A 20,891-nucleotide genomic window follows, 5' to 3' on the forward strand; every position below is an offset into this window, starting at 1 on the left:
AATTATTAAAATACCCCATTTTCCATCATTTCCATATGTATTTAAAGGTTGTGTCAAATTTTCCAAAATTTGAAATTATTTTTTGTTTTCTAACTTAGGGTATCGTTAATACATTATCATATCTATTTCGAAATGTTTTATTTAGATTCATTGTTGGTGTATTTCAGTGACAAATCTTCATAAGTTATGAAAATTATTAAAAACGAAAATTCGATTTTGTGTACCCTATCCAAGTGATTCATACCATGTTCCTACCCATCGAAATGATTCAAACCACGTGTTCTAGGTTATTAAATAAATTCGTGATTCCAGCTAACTATTTCCCCCTAAAATGTGATTGAATTAATAAAACACTCCATTTTTCATTTCCATATGTATTTATATGTTTATTTTTTTGATCATAGCGAGATTTGTTTTTTTTTCATTCGTTATCTGTTTTCATGTTCTAATATCATATTTATAATAAAATCTAGATGTTATATTAATTAATATTTTAAATATACTATATAATATATATTACACATTCAATTTAGTATTTATATATTTTTTAAACAATTATGAGCTAAAAGAGATTCCTAGGATATTTTAAAGCTAAGACAAAAAAGAAAGGGTTTTATACAACATTATAATTAGTTTTTAATTTGTCTGTCTCTTGATGATTTGCTTATTTAATTATAAAATATTGTGCTTTATTGGCTTTAGTAAAATTCAAGTATTGATTTTTTTGTTCTTGCAATAAAAATGCTTTATGATGTTGTGTTGACAGTTTGGTTCAAGTTTTTTTTTTGTATCATTTGATTTGCAATTATAATACAATATTAATTGGTATTTATCTCAAAACCAAGTGGTAAAGTAAAAGGTAATAAATGCCATGTACTGGTGAGTGTGTATGTGTGTGGTTTTTTTAAAAATCATTTGATTGCTGTTAAATGCAATAATGTAAAAAAATAATTAATTAATTAACAAACTAAAATCACAATGAGCTGATTAAAAATGTTTATTTATTCATACATATACATATAATAATTATACAATATTGTTTTGTTTTATTTTCTCTCGGTTTTTGTGCATTTTGTTTTATAATTTTATGCTAATATTTTTTTACACTGAACGTTATTTACATGTTTTGTGAAAATTTTCAAGAAATTAATATATATTTGCTCATTTTCTATCTGTGTTGAAAAAAAGAGTTTCGTTGTGTTTTATAATTTTTTGTTTTGGGTTAAAAATTAGTTTTGTTTTTTGTGCAGCTTAGTTGTGTAAATTTGCCCAGTTTATGATAAGATCAATCGTTTGCAACTATTATTATTAATCGAATTCTTATTTTTGACATTAGACACTAGGCTCACGTTGTCATAACAGAGTCGTTTGCAGTAAAGTTATACAATGTTCCTATGCACTTCATAACAACAAATTACTGGAAGTTGAAAGAAATAGAATACTAATACAAAATTGTGAGTAGGCGTACGTTCATGGTAAAGGAAAACAGCATTAATGCTTGGTAACATTGATATGTCAAAATTTTTAAAATGTTTTTCAAATATAAGTAGATTTTTATAAGTTTCCTTATACGACGTCAATCAGAGGTTATTATAACAGGCGTTTTTCAACCACTTTTACAAATTTGAATAATTTTTCATTCCAAATTTTCAATTCTAAAAATGGTTTGACAGTTCATTGTCCCCTCACCTGTGTCGATGCGTCTACCTGTATTCTTTTACCATGCAGTTAATGCTGAATAATATACTTTGGGAACAATGTGCTTGCAAATGAATTGAATCCTTAATTTTGACATTTGACACTAGGCTTACGTTGTCATAATAGAGTCGTTTGCAATAAAGTTATACAATGTTCCTACTATGCATTTTATAAAAACGGAATTTCATTATGTCTCCATCAAATTACTGGACGTTGAAAGAAATAGAATAATAAAACAGTAGACATACGTTGTCATAAAAGAATCGCTAACTGTGAATTTATGCAATGTTCCGACTATGCATTTGATTTGATTTCCATCTGTGGAAATCACCCTAGCTTCCGAATGAAATGAAGTAGGTTGATAAAATTTTACTCAAATGTATATTATGTTTGCAGGATTTTTGCTATTGAAAATGGGCCATGTAGGTTCACATTCTGGTATAGCCCCCATATAATGGTACCTCTCTATTTTCGGTATTTTGATGATTTAAGCGACATTTTTCACCGGAATTGTTGCAAATTTGGTATTTAAAGTTCGTAATGGATATTGCAGCCTATGACAGAAAATTGTCTGTGCTGGGCCACGTCTTCGTATAGCCTCCATATAACGTTACCCCACGATATTCGGTATTTTGATGATTTCAGCGACATTATTTGCCGGAATTATTTCAAATTTGGTATTTGAAGTTTTAATGGATATTGCAGCCTGAGGCAGAAAACTGTATGTGGGGGTTCACGTCTTCGTTTAGCCTCCATATAACGTTACAACCCGATATTGAATATTTTGATGATTTAAGCGACATTATTCACAGGAATTGTTTCAAATTTGGTATTTGAAATTCGTAATGGATACTACAGCCTATGACAAAAAATTGTCTGTGCAGGTTCACGTTTTGGTATAATCCCCATATGATGGTACCTCCCTATATTCGGCATTTTGATGACTTTAGCTACATTATTTACCGATTTTTTTCAAGTTTGACATTTCAGTATTGTAATGGCTTATGACAAAAGTTGCCTACGCAGGCCCACGTTGTTGAATAGACCCTAATATAACGGCTACATTCGGTATTTTTAAGATTTTAAAAGAATTTTTAACGGATTTTATTTTTTTGAAGATTGCCATATTCGTTCCAAATGGTGGAGGGTTTTCAAAGTTCGGCTGGGCCGAACTTATAGCTTTTTTACTAGTTTTGTTTTTATCAAATGGAGTGCTTTTTGCCGCCATCGGCTTTTAATTTCCCAATTCGAACTAGAAACATGAGATATTTGCCTTGGGTCATACGCCTAATTTAAAGAGTTGACTTAAATGACATCAATCAGCTGACTCATAGTTTGATCAAAGATGTTTTTCTCGACGTGACTTCCATTTTGAATTAGAAACACGTCCATACCAGTAAAATGACTTTCCAGAATGACTTACGTCTTTTTAAATGGGAACCAGCCCCGATTTAAAAATTAGTTAAAACTTTTGGAACGCTTTTCTGTTCTTTTAGATATTTCTACATCAAAAAAAAAGAAACTATTCTTCTTCGTCAATTTACAGTAGAACATCAATAAATAAATTTCATCTATTTTCAACCTCTTCCCGTTTGATCATTTTCAAATCCTTCATTTGCTCCTCCTCGGTATCATCACAGATATCGATTTCTTCTTTATCACAGTCATCATCATCATCTTCGGGATCAACATCTGGATCGGTAATGAGATCGTCATCATCATAGGATTTCTGTTGTTGTTGATGCTGTTGTTGTTGCTGATGTTGTTGTTCCCTTTGATATTCCTCCTGGCGTCTACGTTGCAATTCTGCAGCTTCGGCCATCATTAGCTGATGTTGGTGTTGTTGCTGCTGCTGCTGTTGTTGATGCTGCTGATGTTGTTGATGTAATTGCTGCAGATGATGTAAATGTTGTTGTTGATTATAGGGATGATGTTGCATTGCCGAGCTATGATGGGCATTTGTCATAATGTCATGGGATAAAGATGATAGGCCATTACCGCCACCATGTCCCGAATGCCCTTTGTGTTTGCTACCATGGTGATGGCCATGATGTGGATGGTGATGATGATGATTGGCATTACTGTTATCGAACAATAATCGAGATATAGAAAAGGAGGAAATCGGTGAATTGTGAGTACTGCCCGCCGAGTAAGAGGTATTCGTATCATCCGATGTGGGAGTTTCACGATCGCTGTCATCGGATTTTAAAACTTCAGCGGCTTCAAGGGATTTTTTATGCATTCCCAAGAGCCATGGTGCTACCGATTCATCTTCTTTGGCAGATTTGATAATTGTCTCGGGGAGGGGCAGTGAGTGCCGCACCATTGCACCATACAGACCATATTCAGCCATTTTTGTACTATGACCCCAACATTTTTCGGTTTTACGCCATTTGGCACGACGATTTTGAAACCAGACCTGGAAAGAAGGCGAAAATATAATTAATTAATTTTGTGTCTTTAAAGATAAATATTTTTACATTTGGCTCATATTTTATAAAAAAATGCATTTTTTTAAACGTTTAATAAATGTGGTGCATATTTCAATTCAAGTCTTCACTTTATAAAATAAGAAAATTATAATTATTTCTTTACTGTCACTGAAATGCTTGAAATTGCCATGTGTGCCAACTGTCATAAGCTGCGTTGTATTTAAAGAACCACCCCATGGCAAAACTTTAGAGATAGACTCATTTGCTACAACGGATATGGCAACCCTTTTCTGATGCACACGACCGTGTCATATTTCAAACACTGCCTTTACACGGTGACATTTTTTAACCATGCCATTTTTTTTTGTTGGTAAATTGTGTAGAGAGACAAGGATAGAAGAAAAAATGGCACGATAAGCCACCGCACAGGGTTACATGCCATTTTCTTTGCATTTCTCTTTTTGCTTCTTCCGAATTTTTTATGATTTTGACATTTCATATCGTTTCTTTATTGTAATTTTTGATGCGTTTCTTTTATTGTGATGTGATGTTTTTAGTGATTGAATTGTATAGTGAATTTTATGAAAATTAATTGGAAGTATTAAAAAGTAAAAAAAGAAAGTTAAAATAAAAGTTAATAATGCAATATTTAACACCTCAATAACTTTATCCATCATTTCTTCTCTAGATTCACACGTTTAATTTTAAATCACTTCTTTATAAATATCTGTTACAAACAATTAGCTCGATACGAAATACTGAATAAAATAAAATGTCAGAAAAAATGCCAAGCACTATTATCGTAAAATGCCATCGTGTAAAGGCGCGAAGATTTACGCAGAAATTTTAAAAGAGAATTGATAAAAATGCCATGCAAAAATGTCACCGTGTAAAGGCAGTGAAACAAAAAAAATAATTTCATATCTGAAATATTTACGTATGACGGTTGGCATTTTTTCAACAATAATAATCTATTATTTTCAGTATTCCTTGAAACGTAAGAACATATATAAAAAGATTTAAGAGTCGTTATTTGGAGAAAACTTTATCGGTACTGTCAGTTCCTCTCTAGCCCTCGAATAACGTTTTATTTCAGGCCAGTCTTTAAGAATAAAAATCCATCAAAATGTTGGCAGCATCTTCCCAATACCGAGAAATATTTAAAGATGTTAAAAACGGAATGCCAAAGTTAATATACCGTGGTAGAAGAATACAGGTAGATGCATCAACGCTTGGAAACATAGATATGTCAAAAATTTTAAATGTTTTTTCAAATTCAAATAGATTTTATATGCTTTCTAATACGACGTCATTCGGAGGTTTTTATAACTCGCGTTTTTAAACGATTTTCGCAAATTTAAATAATTTTTCATTCAACATTTTCAATTCCAAAATTGTTTTGACAGTACATTGTCCCGGCAGCTGTGTCGATGCGTCTACCTTTATTCTTCTACCATGTAATATACCTTGTTTATCAAGGTGGACCATCAACCTGTGAATCTAGTATGTCTACCCACTTAACTTATAGTATGTTCATACGCCGGAGTGATTTTGACAGACATCATATTATAAAGCAAAGTACGTCAATAAAGCATCAACCTGTGACTTTGGACTCCCTACCCAGCTAACTTATAGCATGTTCATACGCCTGTGTGATTTTGGCAGACATCATATATTCAAGTAAAATTCGTCATTCTCGCATGCATCGTATTTTTAAGAAAAATTAGTCAAAAAATAAGTCAACCCGTTACTTTGATCTCCTTAGCCATCTAACTTATAGCTTGTTCATACACCTATGGGATTTTGGCATACATCATATTTTCAAGTAAAATTCCTCATTATTCAGTCCATAACAGCAATTTTATGACCGTAAATTATTATTAACTCTTTTTGTTTATGTGAGGAACGCAACATCACTGTAGCTTTTACTGAACATACCCCACATAAACACTGTTCACTGGTATTCTTTCTCCTTTGTTACTCTCTCTCTCTCTCTCTCTTGTTATGCAAATTATAGAAAAACCAGTATTGATTAGGAATACCGTTTTCACTAGCATAAATATGATTTGAGCAATAATAACAACAATCCCATAACAGTGAGAAAGAGAGCTATGAACTTTAAAAGGAATAGAATTTGATCCGTGCAGGAAAAAAGGCATAGAAGAACTCATTTGTAATTAGTCAGACCATTTTTTGCAACCAATGAGAAATGTTTATTGGAGCATTAATAAATAAATTAATATTATATAAGGAAAAAAGTATTTTTTTAGAATAACATATTTGTGGAGCCACAGTAAAATATAGACAATTGGATGGATTAGTACTCGAGGAGAAGGTGCGAATAATTATTGCAGCTAGATTATGCTGTTGATGTAAAATATTGCCCGTATCATTTATATGTTGGAGAATATTTCTTGTGGAGCAAGGATGAGAGATCATTACAAAAATACCAATTACCGTAAATTAGAGAAATTCTGTTTTGTTGGTGCATCACGGGTAAGATGTTTAAGTTGCTTATAAACAACAGAGAAAGAAGTCGGCTATAGCCAGAGACGCAAGGTTAAATCGTTGCAAAGGGAATTCGTTGATGGTAGAAAGGTTGGCCAGAAGGGTTATGCATCCGTGGTGGTCAACCTCAGTAAAGTTGGGAAATGGTCCCAACACTCTTAATTGTGGCAATGAAGTGCAAATGAATCGGCACCTGACTCCTTTTTGCCATTGGATTTACTTTTTTTGTCTAATTAAAAACCATAACCTTTCGTTACTCGTTTTTTGTGTTCTCTCTCTCCCTCTCTTTTTTATTTCACATTCGACCAATGCCATTTGCAATTAAAATACAAAATTCCTATAAGAATTTATGACCATTATCATAGCAGGTCCAACAATTATAAAGTCATGTGGTACGTTTTCTTTTTTCGAAAAACAAATTGGAGAAAAGTACAAATTATAAATAAACCTAGCAAGGTGGTACTGCACATATGTATGTTCTCACTCACAATGTAATTTGATATTCAATTAAATGCAAAGAAACAAAAACGTAGGCATGTAATGCTCCTGTGCCATACTGAAGGCAATCTCATTCATATTAATGAAAACTTACACAAATATATTTATGTATGGATGAATGAATGTGTGAACTCATATACAGTGTGATATGTTGTAGATTTGTAAATAAATACAGCAACACATTTTTGTATATGTGTAAATAATGTATAAAGGTCACGTGAAGAGGAAGGAAAGAAGGTATGTATGAGTTTAAACTGAAAAAAAAAACAAATCAATTTGCAAAAATGCGTACACGAAAATTGTTGTTATAGTTGTTGGAAATATCCTTGTTATCCTTGCTGTTGCGGTAGTACATTAAGGTAGAAATAATATGCCTTTCATTCATTATCCTGTTGAACCTTGTTGATATTCTGCAATTGGTCACTCATTTGGAGCTGCTTTTTTCAAAATGACACACACACTCATACATACATCAGAACTGTATTCTTCCTTTATTTTATAAATTAAATTATAAAATGCTCATGTTTCACTGGCCATGCCAGCAAACAAACAATACCCCAGAGCAGCCAGATTCTTAAATGCAACAACAAAACGCATGACCATTCTTGGTGGAAAGACATCTCTGACAAGCAGACATACTGCCCCTGCTGCTGTACGGTCAACTCCATTCACTTTTCACACCAAAAAATGTAAAAATATTTTGGGTATTATATGTGTTTATTGTGAAATTTCCAGTGCAAATATTTATGGTGGGTTTTTGGTTTTGTGTTTCTTGTTATTGTGGTATGCATGCGACTGTTGTCAGATTCACACTATCTTTTGTTTTGAGCCTTTACCTGTTGCCATTGGAATATTTTTGGTCCAGGAAGGTCTTTAAGTTATCTTAAATAGCGGAAATCAATGTCATAAATTGAAATACTGAAAGGTGAGAATACATAAACCAATTTTCGTAGAGTAACAAAGGAGTTTAAGGTTCACTTAGTTCGATTTTTGCCTTAAGCTACTTTGTTATTTTACAAAGAAGCCAGCCAATGACTTAAGTCAGTCAAAAAAAGTCTTTTATGCACTCTCACCTTAAGGACTTTGGTATGTTTTAATAGATTCAAAATATATTTAACGAAGTAAATTTGAACAGTTATTTTCTGTAGGGTATTTGTTAAATGAATCCAAATTGAAATTTCATTTGGGAAAACAAAGCTTTCTTTCAGTAACCCCATGGCAAAACCAAAAAGGGGTAAACTCATTTGCTAAATTGAATATGGCAACTCGACCTTGTCATTTTTCAAATAAAATCTATTATCATATCTAAAATATTTTCGTACGACGAGTGGCAGATTTTACAAAAATAATAAATACTATTTTATTTTCAGTCTTCCCTGGCACGTAAAAAAGTTATGTGTTCCATATCTTAGGAATACCAAGTTTATTTATATATTCTTGGACTTAAATATATACAGGGTGAGATAAAAGAACTGCAACAAAGTCAAACGCCATAATTTTTAAATTTTTTTTAATTTTATTGAATGAAAGCATGGTAAAATTAAGAAGGTAAGGTCATGCAATCATTTGACAAAAACTTTTTTCAAAATTATTCATTTGACAACATCTCATTGTTAACATTTACGTTTGTATATTTTATACACACAAATCAGAGGTGGGAAACTATTTTCTATGCAGTAAAATTTGACATGGTAAGTTACGGAAAATGCAGAGATGGGAATGCTTATTTGAAATGACTTTACCTTTTAATTTTACCCTGAATGAAAGCAATAAATGTCGGAAATGGCATCAAATTTTAGATTAAGTTTAGATTTGTTCGAATTGGTCGCCTTTGACACGAATTATGGGCCTTCAAACGGCCAATGAAACCGTCACACCCAGCCCGAATGTTGCTCTGCGGTATCTCACAATAGTCAGGGTTTTCATCTCACCCTGTACATAAAACGGTTTTTTTTGGCTGGTTCAAGTCATCGTCTGGCTTCTTCGCAGAGGAACAAACGAGTTTTAGGTTGACTTAGATCCATTGCGGCCCTACGCTCCTTTGTTCTTTTCCAAAGAAGCCAGTCGATGACTTATGCTAGTCATAAAAGCGTTTTATGTATTCTCACCTTGAATGCCTTTTTATTTTTATTGCTGATTTTCTCTTTCATGCATCTTCCATCCTTGTGATAAACTATCGCTTTGTTCTCCCATTGTAAAATTTCGTTGTAGTTTTCATTTTCTTAAATATTCTCACAATCATTTATCACTTGTTTTATAGCAAAATTCCCACCCACTTGTCTAAAGCTTTAACATTCTACAACATATCCACAAGTTTCCAAATTAATTCCCAAAACTAATTACATTAAATGTATCTTCACTTCTTGACGCTCTGAGTGGGCGTTTACCGGTTTTGACATTAAACGGTCAATTTTCAATTTGTTGCATTTTCATTTAGACAACAGTGGCGTGCAACAAATTCCTTGGGGACAACTTAATCTTGTGCTGAGAGTGAATAAAAAAAGCATCTAAACGGAAGCTGGTTCCCACAATTTCAAGTGTAAACGCGTGCCTACTGTGATTAAGCGTAAAAAACAAACACACCCAAGTGCATGCATGCAATGCCCATGAGACAATTTGTAGTTCTCTTTGTTTCTCGCCCTTAATGGGAGAGGGGTGAGTAATGAAAACTGAGGTTAACAAAGGTTTACAAATGTAGTGATTTTAGTGGATTACTCTCCCTCTCATTTTATGCGCTCAATGGGCATAGATAATGCCATGATGATATTTGCATTTATGAGTTTTTATTGCCTCTCATAGACAAAAATAAAAACAACGGCAGTAAATTATTTCCACCAGACTTGTTTGGCACACTCTATAGAATAACCACCCTGTGCATGGCATGTAAGACACACACACACACCCAGTGTTGCATTTTTTAGGCTTAAATGACTATTAGATGTTAACACTATATCAATGATGATGACTGTGACATCTATGACAAAAAGAGCATGGGGTTTCAAGTTGAACGTTTTTCATTTTAGGTGGGTGAGGGAGAAAGAGAGAGAATCACAAATTTATGACAAATGTCCCTTTTAAAATTGTTGTTGCAAAACAATAAAAAAAAAACAAATTGATAACAAGTGCTTTTAAATGTAAATTTTCCATGGCTATTATATGACGTTTGATACTCTTGACTGCAACATTTTCCCATAACCTTTGAATGTTTCGCATAATTTTTTTTTTGTTGCGTTTGCTTGTTCTTTCATTTTCCCGAGTTCTTTTTTTATACTTTCGCTTTAAATGTTAATTACATAATTATGCAATTTTCAACACTTGCTTTACATATTTTGTTTGTTGTTGTCGTCATCGTTGTCAGAGAAAAAATTAACAGCTCATTATACAAATTAATGCAAAATACCAAAGTAAATAATTAATGATAGCATCAACCGGCATCGGCAGGCTGCAGTGCAAAAAAAAAAATCTCGGAAAGAACAAAAATCTAAGAGGAAATGCAAAACATTGAGGACAATAACTACTATGAAAACGACAATGGAAAAGAAAAAAATAATAATTACAATTATGTTATTATCCTGTTATGCAGATTTGAGTTTAGCGTCAGAAGACTGAAATTACTTCATTGGCAAACGAGAGAGAGGGCTTTTGCAAGGCAAATTTGTATTTCTTTTTTTTTACAAAACAAGTACAATAAAGGCTTTAAAGAGCACAATTTTTAAAATTTTACCAAAGGAAATCTTGAGCAAGAAATACCTTTCAAATAAACATTAAAGGACCATTCTGCATTTCCTCTCAAACCAAAGAAATCTCATTAAATTTGGCGGCTTTTTTGTAAAATTTGTGGCATAATGTTGAGGACTTTTAACAATGCCAAGCCTTTGAAAGGCATCAAAGAAATGTGCACCCCATTAACAGGTTTCGAAGAAAAAAAGAACAACCTGTTAAAATTGGCCCAATTCTTGAATAACGATCACAAAAATGCAAAGAAATTGCCGACATATGCATTAAACTTCAAATTCCAATCGGGAAAAGGGTTATTTTTATTCAATAAAATATTGTGGATTTCACGGTTTTTTTGTGCAGTTTTTAAAGTGGCAATGCATCCGTTCTAATTACAAGAGCTATGGCATAAAATGCTTTTATTTTTTGTAAACTTGCGGCTCATTAAAACGAATTCAATGAATTTGAAATTTAATGGGTGTGTAAATATGTACCCCAAAAAATGCAACAATGTAAACGGTCTGGATATTTAAGAACTTAAAATTTCTAGGCACATAATATTTAGTTTTCAAAATTCTTAAGACTAACTTACACCGAGGTCTAAATTAAGCTATTAAAGGATCGCTGTATATTCAGAATTTCAAGAAGGTGACTCTGGATGGGCTCGAGCTAAGATATTATGGGTGGTGTTAAACATAAATAAATTTACTGCAATTAAATGATCGCTGTATATTCAGAATTTCAGAAAAGTGCTTCTGGATGGGCTCGCGCTAAAATGTTATGGCTTGTAATAAACATAAAAAAATCTGCTCCAATTAAAGGATTGCTGTATATTCAGAATTTCAAGAAAGTGACTCTGGATGGGCTGGAGCTAAAATATTATGGCTGGTATTAAACATAAATAAATCTGGTCCAATTAAAGGATCGCTGTATATTCAGAATTTCAAGAAAGTGATTCTGGATGGGCTCGAACTAAAATATTATGGCTGGTATTAAACATAAATAAATCTGCTCCAATTAAAGATCGCTGTATATTCAGAATTTTAAGAAATTGACTCTGTATGGGCTCGAGTTAAAATATTATTGCTGTTGTTAAACTTAAATAAATCTGCTCCAATTAAAGGATCGCTGTATATTCATAATTTCAAGAAAGTGACTCTGGATGTGCTCGAACTAAAATTAATCTTCTCCAATTAAATGATCCCTGTATATTCAGAATTTCAAGAAAGTGACTCTGGATGGGCTAGAGCTAAAATATTATGGCTGGTATTAAACATAAGTAAGGGACTCTGGACTTGAATAAATCTGCTTCGATTGAACGATCGCTGTATATTAATACTCCTAAAGCATTGCAATATAAGGAATCGAGCTGGAATTTAGCAAATAATGATGAATTCGGTTTCAAGTGGTGTTTGATTGCTGCAGTCGGTCATTCACCGGCTTTAAAGTCATAAAAAATCACCGTTCGAAATTGTGCTACTCTTAATTTTGAAGGAATGAATTTGAGAGGAGCTTTAAGATACAGGGCGAGATGAAAAAAACTGCAACAAAGTTCAGACTGTCATTTCTAAGCCACTCCACCGACAGCTCATTATATTGTTTACAAGCGCACCAAAGCATTTTGGGGAGAATTTTCCCAAAAAAAAGTTATTCGTGATGGAATTCAAGCGTGATTTCTTTATATTTGGCTGGAAACCACAAGAGGCTATCGTTAGAGCACTTCAGCATTTAAATGTGAATAAATCTTTTGTGTCTTGCACCATCGCTCGTTATCGTGATACTGGTGCGTAGCCCGACGTCAAGGACATGGACGGAAGAAAACAGCAACATCAGCAGATGGTTTGAAAAGTAAAGAAGCGACTTGATCGAAACCCGCGTCGCAGTGACCGAAAAGTGGCTCGTAAGCTGAACATATCGCAATATTCCATTCGGCAAATATTGAACAATGAACTGGGGGTAAAACCATTGAAATTTCAAAAAGTGCAAGAACTTACACCGCAACAAAAAGAAAATAGATTTAAAAAATCTACTTCGCTTGTCCTGTGTCTGGAGTATTTTGGAGAGCAAGGTTGGCATTAAAAAATACCAAAGTGTCGATCACCTCAAGCAAGCGCTTCGCCAGGAATGGGCCAAAATACCGCATAGCAACATTCGGGCAGCGTGTGATGGTTTCATTGGCCGTTTGAAGGCCATAATTCGTGCCAAAGGTGGCCAATTCGAACAAATCTATACTTATTCTAAAATTTGATGCTATTTCCGACATTTTTAGCTTTCATTCAATCAAATTTAAAAAAAATGTAAAAATTATGGCGTTTGACTTTGTTGCAATTTTTTAATCTTACCCTGTAGATGCAGCAACGCTTGGGAACAATGATATGTCAAAAATTGTTTTTGTCATAAATAAGTAGATTTTTACATGGTACAATAAAAAGGTAAGGTAGAGCTAACAGCTGATTACAATTTGTTTCTAAGTGTGCCCGACTGATGCCAATTTTGTGTATGTATTTATTGTTTTGAAAAATGAAAAAAAAAAAAAAATATTTTCACAACCAAAGATTGGAAGACACATGAATTGCGGCTCGCGCATTAACGCTATTAACCAATATAGCCATGAAATTGAATGAATGAACAGCTAGGATCATATTTTTGAGAGAAAAATCCAGACATTTCATTAATTTTTCGCGCTTTTTAACTCATTTTAAAAAATGAGGAAAAATATGAAAAAAATTAAAACAATAATTTTGAATGAGTCTGACAGGAAGCGGGCATAGCCTCAGGGCTGTATTTTTGTAGTTTTACGAAATTGTTCTACCTCCTTCTTGTACCATGGATTTTTATATATTTACTTATATGAAGCCAATCGGAGGTTGTTATGGTATGCATTTTTCAAAAGATTTTATTAATTTCAATAATTTTTCATTCGAAAATTGCTTTGACAGTCCATTGCCGCAGCGGCTGTGTCGATGCGACTACATGTATTCTTCTACGAGGGAGCTGTCCAAACATAAAAACACCTTGAACCGTTCTAGATTACCAAGGATATATAAGGATTACAAATGACTGGAAATATTTTTTAAGAAAAAGTGCTTTTCTTGGAACGCATTTAATTTTTTATGAAAAGTCAAAGACAATTGGCCACACATCAACATTAAAGCATCTACTAAATCAGCTGACAAGATACGTGATATTTACAAATTTGTCTAATAACAATACTATTTATTGAATGAGTAAAATGAAATGAAAAGAAAAAATATTTTGGCTAATATTTTGAAACAAATAATCTTGGCGGAATGAGCATCAAGGCAGCACACAAAAGGGAATTGGCTTGCACAGGCGCGTTTTTTAGCATTCATTGCTGTGTTCGTTGGTTCTGATGAAGACAGCCATATTTGTTTTACGATTTGCCGTGGTAGCGAAGGAAGCAACAACTCCAGTTATCCTTGAAATGCGGCAGATTTTTTTCACGCAAGCAAAAAACACAGGGAAGAAAACTTGTTAAAAACCACTCAAAGTTCGTTTTGTTTTTTTTTTTTTGGGTGTGTGAGTGTATTACGAGAATGATGTTGGAATTAATGGCTGATTTTTTGTTGTTGTTGCTGTTTCTTTACATTTCACATTTTGTATGCCATACTTTTTATGCAACCATATTCAGATGTCAAGGATGTGTGTGTGTGTGTGATTGTTTGTGCCGAATTTATAACGCCCCATGGCAATTATATCTTGAAGTGAATCGGGCAGAAATCGAAATTCAATAAGCCTTCCTCTTTTTGCTTTTCTCCCTCTCTTTACGAACGAATTTAGTTATCCTTACGGGGGTTTCTTTTTCAAAACATCAACAACAACAAAATTGTCATTCAAAACCCTGGAATCAATCCATGGAATTTTTAATTGAAGTGTTATATTTGAATGGTGGGCTTGCATGAGCCGGTTGCGCTGGTTGGTGTGATATGCAAACAATAAATATGCAAGCGTTGCAAAACATTCTGCTCTTCTTGGCGGCATGTGTAGAGTGTAGGTTATTGGCAATTGTTGTAGTTAATTGAATTTTAATTTCAATCGTTTTTTTTGTGCCAAAAAAGCCAGTAGGGTTCTGCAAGGCATGGAAATTACTGGTTATGAAGGCGTTGCTAATTTTTTCCCTGGCTGTTACCCATACGCCATAATATATGCCCTCACATACATAGTTTGAATAAGCCGCTCGCTCGCTAGCTCGGTCGTTGTATGCGGCCCATTGTTCTCAATTTTTTCGTGGTGGATTTCATGGTAAGGCTTATAATGGGTGAAGTGCAACCATAATGGCTGCTTAATGCAATTTTGCCATTATGCCAAGTGGCCCATGGGGAGGTAGAGGTAGAGGAGGCAGAAGCATGTGCATGTTCCGCATACTTGAAGTAGCCTCTTTTTAAATTAAAGAAATATTTGTAATTTTCGGCAATTTTGTTTTTTGTGGCCAAAGAACACAATAAATTCTTGTCAAGCAATGCGTTTCAAGTAAGGAAACGTGTGATTTTTGCCACTAATTAAGATGCTCTTGAGGTCCTTTGTGTTTGTATCCTCTTTTGCATCATTAAATTTTTGAAAAAAAAAATTGAATTTTCTAAATCCAGACTTTTATGTGCCGAATGTTATGGCTGCACTGCAGCAATCTCTAAACTTCTTTAATAGAATTTCAAATGAAAGTCATTTCCTGGCAGCAAAGCTTAATCAATGTTTTAAACATAAACCCCGGGCAAAATGTTTGCCAGCAGTAAATTATTCCAGCCATGGCGGACGAATGCACATGCATGCGGTTTGCAATAAATTCAAGTTCATAAAATTTATCTCTTTTTTTTTCCTGTGCCTTACCTGTATACGATCTTCGGCCAAACCCGTTTTCATCGATAGCAATTCCCTGGCACTGACATCCGGATAATGGGCATCTTTGAATGCCTTTTCCAACTCTTCCAATTGATTGCTCGTAAAATGGTACGACCATGACGACGTTTATTTTTCTTTTTACCACTGCCAGCGGGACCCAGTAGAACACCATCTGGCCCCGTGGCAGGATGATGGCCTAGCAAGCCATTTGCTGCTGCCGCCGCCCCGGCTGCACCATTGAGGAAAGCTTCATGATGTGCAGCCGGATTGTGGGCATGGGCATGATGATGAGCAGCAGCGGCTGCTGCAGCCGCATGATGGGCTGCTGCCGCCGCCATGGGATGGCCATGATGTTGGGAGTGTGAGTGGGCGTGATGGGCTGCAGCCGCCGCAGCAGCATGATGGGCCAATGCAGCTGCAGCATGCTCAGCAGGTGACAATGTTGGACGCGTGGGGGTCGACGGCTGATTGGAGGAATTATTTGTGGAATTTGGTGTATTATTGGCGGAAGAGGATGAGTTATTTTGGCTGCTACTGCTGGCTGATGTTGAACTGGATTTACTGGGTGAGTTTTCATCATTGTTGTTGTTATTATTATTGCTAAGTGCTCCGGCATATTCGGCACTGACTCTTGTTGCTTGGTCTGCAAGGGGAACAAAGGTAAGAGAGCAATAATTAATAAATTATTTAAGAAATAAAAATTAATAATTATTTTTTTCAGGACAACAAACAAAGTAAAATGAAATAAAAAAAAAAAATTTAAATTTGAAACAAAACGAGATAATTAACAAAGTATGGAGAGAATGTTGAGTTCGCCATTCCGTTTGTAACTCATCGAAATAATAATTTTAGACCCTACAAAGAATATATGTTCTGCATCAGCGTAAAATTCTAATACGATTTAGCACTGTCCGTTCTTCCGTCCGTCCTTTTGTTGTAATCACGTCAGAGTCAAAACGAATAAAGATAGGAAGCTAAAATTTTGCATAGACCAGTCTTTTGTCTGCAGACAGGTTAAGTTTGAAGTTGGGCTATATCGGTCCAAGATATCGTATAGCCCCCATATAACAGTACCCCTGATATTCGGTATTTTGATGACGGCAGCCAAATTTTTCAATCGAATTGTCTGAAAATCCACACAAGGAGTTCCTTCTAAGTACTTTACCTCCTGAAAGAGTATTATCTATATAGGTCCACGATATCGTATACCCCCCATAAAACTGTATAAGTGGCTATCGTTAGAGCACTCCAGCATTTAAATATGAATAAGTCGTTTGCATAGCGTAGTCCGAAGAGGACGCCGGCCATGGTGATGGTGTGGGCCGCCATAACAGTCGATGATCGCACTCCGCTCGTATTAATCGACCCTGGCATCAGAATAAATGCCGAATATTATCGCGAAAATATTCTGGAGGGTCTAACAAAGCCTTGGACACGTAAACATTCTGGCAACAGACCTTGGACATTCCAACACGACTCAGCATCATCGCACTCAGCATGCGCCACGCAAGAATGCAAAATGAACTTCCTCTCTTCATTTCCAGCGCACAATGGCCACCAAAATCTCTGGATAATAATCCGTTGGACTATTGTGTCTGGAGCACTTTTGGAATTCAATGTTGGCACTAAAAAATACCAGAGTGTCGATCACCTCAATATCGATCTTACCCTGTATATTCTTCTAATTCTAATTAATTTCTTCAAAATCAACGGTGATTGTTGTCAAACACCACTTGAAGCAGAATTCACTATTATTTGCTAAGTTCCAGCACGATTTCTTATATTGTAATGCTTTAGGAGTATTAATATACAGCGATCCTTTAATTGGAGCAGATTTATTTATGTTTAGTACCAGCCATAATATTTTAGTTCGAGTCCATCCAGAGTTACTGTCTTGAAATTCTGACGTTTATTAAAATTTACTTAACGCGTATGTAGTGCAATTTAAGAACACTGACCAATTTGGATATTTGCAGCTCGTCATGAATACTACAGCCTATGACTGAAAATTGTCTATGCAGGTCCAGGTCTTCGTGTAGGCCCGATGTAACGGTACCTACCTATATTTGGTATTTTGATGATTTTAGCTACATTATTGACATGATTTTTTTTTTTCAAGTTTTGTATTTGAATATTGTAATGGCCTATTGCAAAAGTTGCATATGCAAGTCCACCTCTAACGGCCGGATTCAATTTTTTTTAGAAAATTTTCAAATTCGTTCCAAATATTGGAGGACATTCAAAATTCGGCCCGGCCGAACCTACTTCTTTTTTACGTGTGTAATAATAAATAGCTTTTTAGGCGTCTAGAACACCTAAATAATTGACTTTCCAATATATTTCAGAACAAACTTCATTTAATTGCGCAAACAATGGAAATCCCGCCAAACCCCTACTTTCACTTTTCTGCCTTAAGATGTGTGAAAATCCTGCAGACAACCCTTTTTTTAACTCACCACCATTACGACCAATTGACATTTCAATAATCCTGTCTAGAGAGTAACATATCAATCCTTCTACTCATGTTTCGTAGCAAAACATTTGCCAAACTTCATTCAGCTTATCACAAATTCAGAAATCTTTGCAAAGGTATTTACAGTTTATCGAAGAAAACAACAAGGATTTCGGTTACAAGGAAATAGGTTTACCTTCTGCTCTTTTTTTCTTGGTTCCTTTTTTTGGGTGAATACGAAATAAAAACATACATGTGTTGTCAAGGCAACGTGCCATCATTTGATCCTTTAAATGTTTGCTTTTGCTCTATTGTAAAGAGATTTCCATTTCTTTTGTTGTTTGGGCATACACGTTTGGGTGCGGTGTATTATGACAATTTAAATGCTTTGGAGGAAAAAAAGGTGCGAAAAATATGTGTGTGTGCGTGATTTGATCTCAGATTGAATTGATGATTTTAAGAGAATTTCCTTATTCTTGTGGTTATTGTTGGGGCAATTATTGTGATTTTCTTTTATTTATTTATTTTCTTTTTCAAAATAAGGATATGAAGATAAGGCGTTACTTTAATGGGTGTATTGTTGTGATATTTAAGAGGAAATTTGAAAACAGTTTGTGCGTAGGAAAAAAAGGATTTAAATTAAAGAAATTATGGCTTATTAGGGATTATGTGGCGAAGGAACACCAAAAAGAGCAACATATTTAATGTGGCCAGTTGTGGAGAGGTTACTAATTAAGAGAATAGGATTTTCAAGGAAAATCGGTAGTAAAAATAGCATTTGATAAGTAAATATAAATATAAAAAAATAAAGAGAATAAAAAATATAGAAAGTAAAATAAAATAAAAAGAAAAAAATATACACAATATACCAAAGTGAAGCGGAATAAAAAATAAAATAAAAGTAACTTTAAGTTAAATGAAATAAAAAGAAAAAAAAGCGTTCCAGAATTGAGACAATCATTTAATCTAATTAGACTTCAGAAATGTCCTATGAAAAGTAAACACTTTAGTGGATCTTGGAATCAGAGCACGATTTTATTAAAGTGTGGAGTAAGGAACTCATGTATCCTTAAGTCGCAAACATTTATATACGTAGCTTGGGCGCCATGTATTAGAATATTCATCGATAATAACGAGATCGTTTATCATGTCATGATAAGCGTCATGTTTTTCAGTACAAGAATATAGGTAGATGCATCAACGCTTGAGAAGATTGATATGTCAAAATTGTGCTTTGAAAAAAATAAGTCGATTTTTATATGTTTTCCTATACGACGCAAATCGTTGTATTTTTCAACAATTTGTACAAATTTCAATAATTTTTCATTCACGATTTTCAGTATCAAAATCGGTTTGACAGTTCATTGCAGCTGTGTCGATGCGACTACCTGTATTCTTCTACCATGTTTTTCTGTTAATATATCTCAAACAATTGCATGATAGAATAATGCAGGTGGGTGGAAAAGCACTTCTGAACATTAGTAGATTTTTTATAAAAAAATATATTGTTCAAAAATTTTCCAACAATTTCTAATTCGGAAATGTTTATTAAGTTTTACAGCGCAATGAAATAAAAAGAAAGAAACAATCATCTGTTGGAACATCACATCATTTCATGAATAGGGATCCCTAAGTCCATTTATTGACTTTTGGGGCGTAAAGTAAAATGAAATAAAAAGACAAAAATATCACAGAAAAAATCGTCAAGAAATCTCATGTCATGGAAACCATTTTCAAAATTGTTCGCAAAAATCTAAATTACGCAATGTTCAACAGGTTATACAGTATAATGAAATAAAAAGAAAATATTGATTATCTGTAAGGAACATCATGTCACGGTAGGGATATGTAAGTCGACTTTCGATTTAACCTTAATCTATTTCATTGGACTATTTGACTATTGTGTCTGGAGCACTTTTGGAATGCAAGGTTGGCACTAAAAAATACCAAAGTGTGCAAGTAAGCAAGCACTTCGCCGGGAATGGGCCAAAATACCGCAGAGCAACATTCGGGCAGCGTGTGACGGTTTCATTGGCCGTGTGAAGACCATAATTCGTGCCAAAGGTGACCAATTCGAACAAAACTAAACTTTTTTTCTAAAATTTGATCCTATTTCCGACATTTTTTGTTTGACTTTGTTTCAGTTTTTTTTTTATCATACCCTGTAAACAAAAATTACCCAATATTGCGTTTAAGAAATGAAATAACATAGTGCCATAATTTTTCATCTCAAATTCGAAATATTACTTATGTGCTTCAGTGGTGGTGGGTATTCTGGGACAGCGATAGGCAATAATCTATATTTGTTTTCGGATTTTACCACATACTCTATGTTAAAATGGTCCTAACACACATGTGATGTGGCTGTAATCTTCACTTGACAAAGTGTACTCCATTTTCCCTGATTTTTTCATCCTTTCGGATGGAAAAAATTAACTCCTCCCTGATACCTCTTTCTTTTGGCAAATCTTGCATATTCTCATTGTTCATTCTTTGAAAAATAAAAAGCAATTTAAGGTGAGAGTACATAAACAGCTTGGTGTCTTCGCTTGGCATATTTTGTGACATATAATAAAGGCCAGAGCCGCACTCAAATTCTGCCGTCGTTTCCCTTTATAATTTGACATTAATATACCAAGGCATGAGGGTGAGGGTACATAAGAAGCCAAGCATTATTATTATTTATATTATTTATTGCTTTTTATATTTTTTCTATTGCAATTTTTGTG

The 20,891-nt window shown here is 34.2% G+C and overlaps 1 protein-coding gene across 1 annotated transcript in view; it reads right to left on the reverse strand.

Moving 5' to 3' along the window:
* Positions 1–396: 396 nt before the first annotated feature.
* The window catches only part of LOC101901256 (muscle segmentation homeobox), a 53,453-nt gene continuing 32,958 nt past the window's right edge, over positions 397–20,891 (reverse strand). The window contains 3 exon segments of the mRNA XM_059118651.1: positions 397–4,117; positions 15,699–15,817; positions 15,820–16,353. Coding sequence (XP_058974634.1) covers positions 3,266–4,117; positions 15,699–15,817; positions 15,820–16,353 — 1,505 coding nt within the window. The 3' untranslated portion in view covers positions 397–3,265.

The sequence above is a fragment of the Musca domestica genome, unplaced genomic scaffold (genome assembly GCF_030504385.1).
Source record: "Musca domestica strain aabys unplaced genomic scaffold, Musca_domestica.polishedcontigs.V.1.1 13, whole genome shotgun sequence".
In the NCBI taxonomy this organism is placed as follows: domain Eukaryota; kingdom Metazoa; phylum Arthropoda; class Insecta; order Diptera; family Muscidae; genus Musca; species Musca domestica.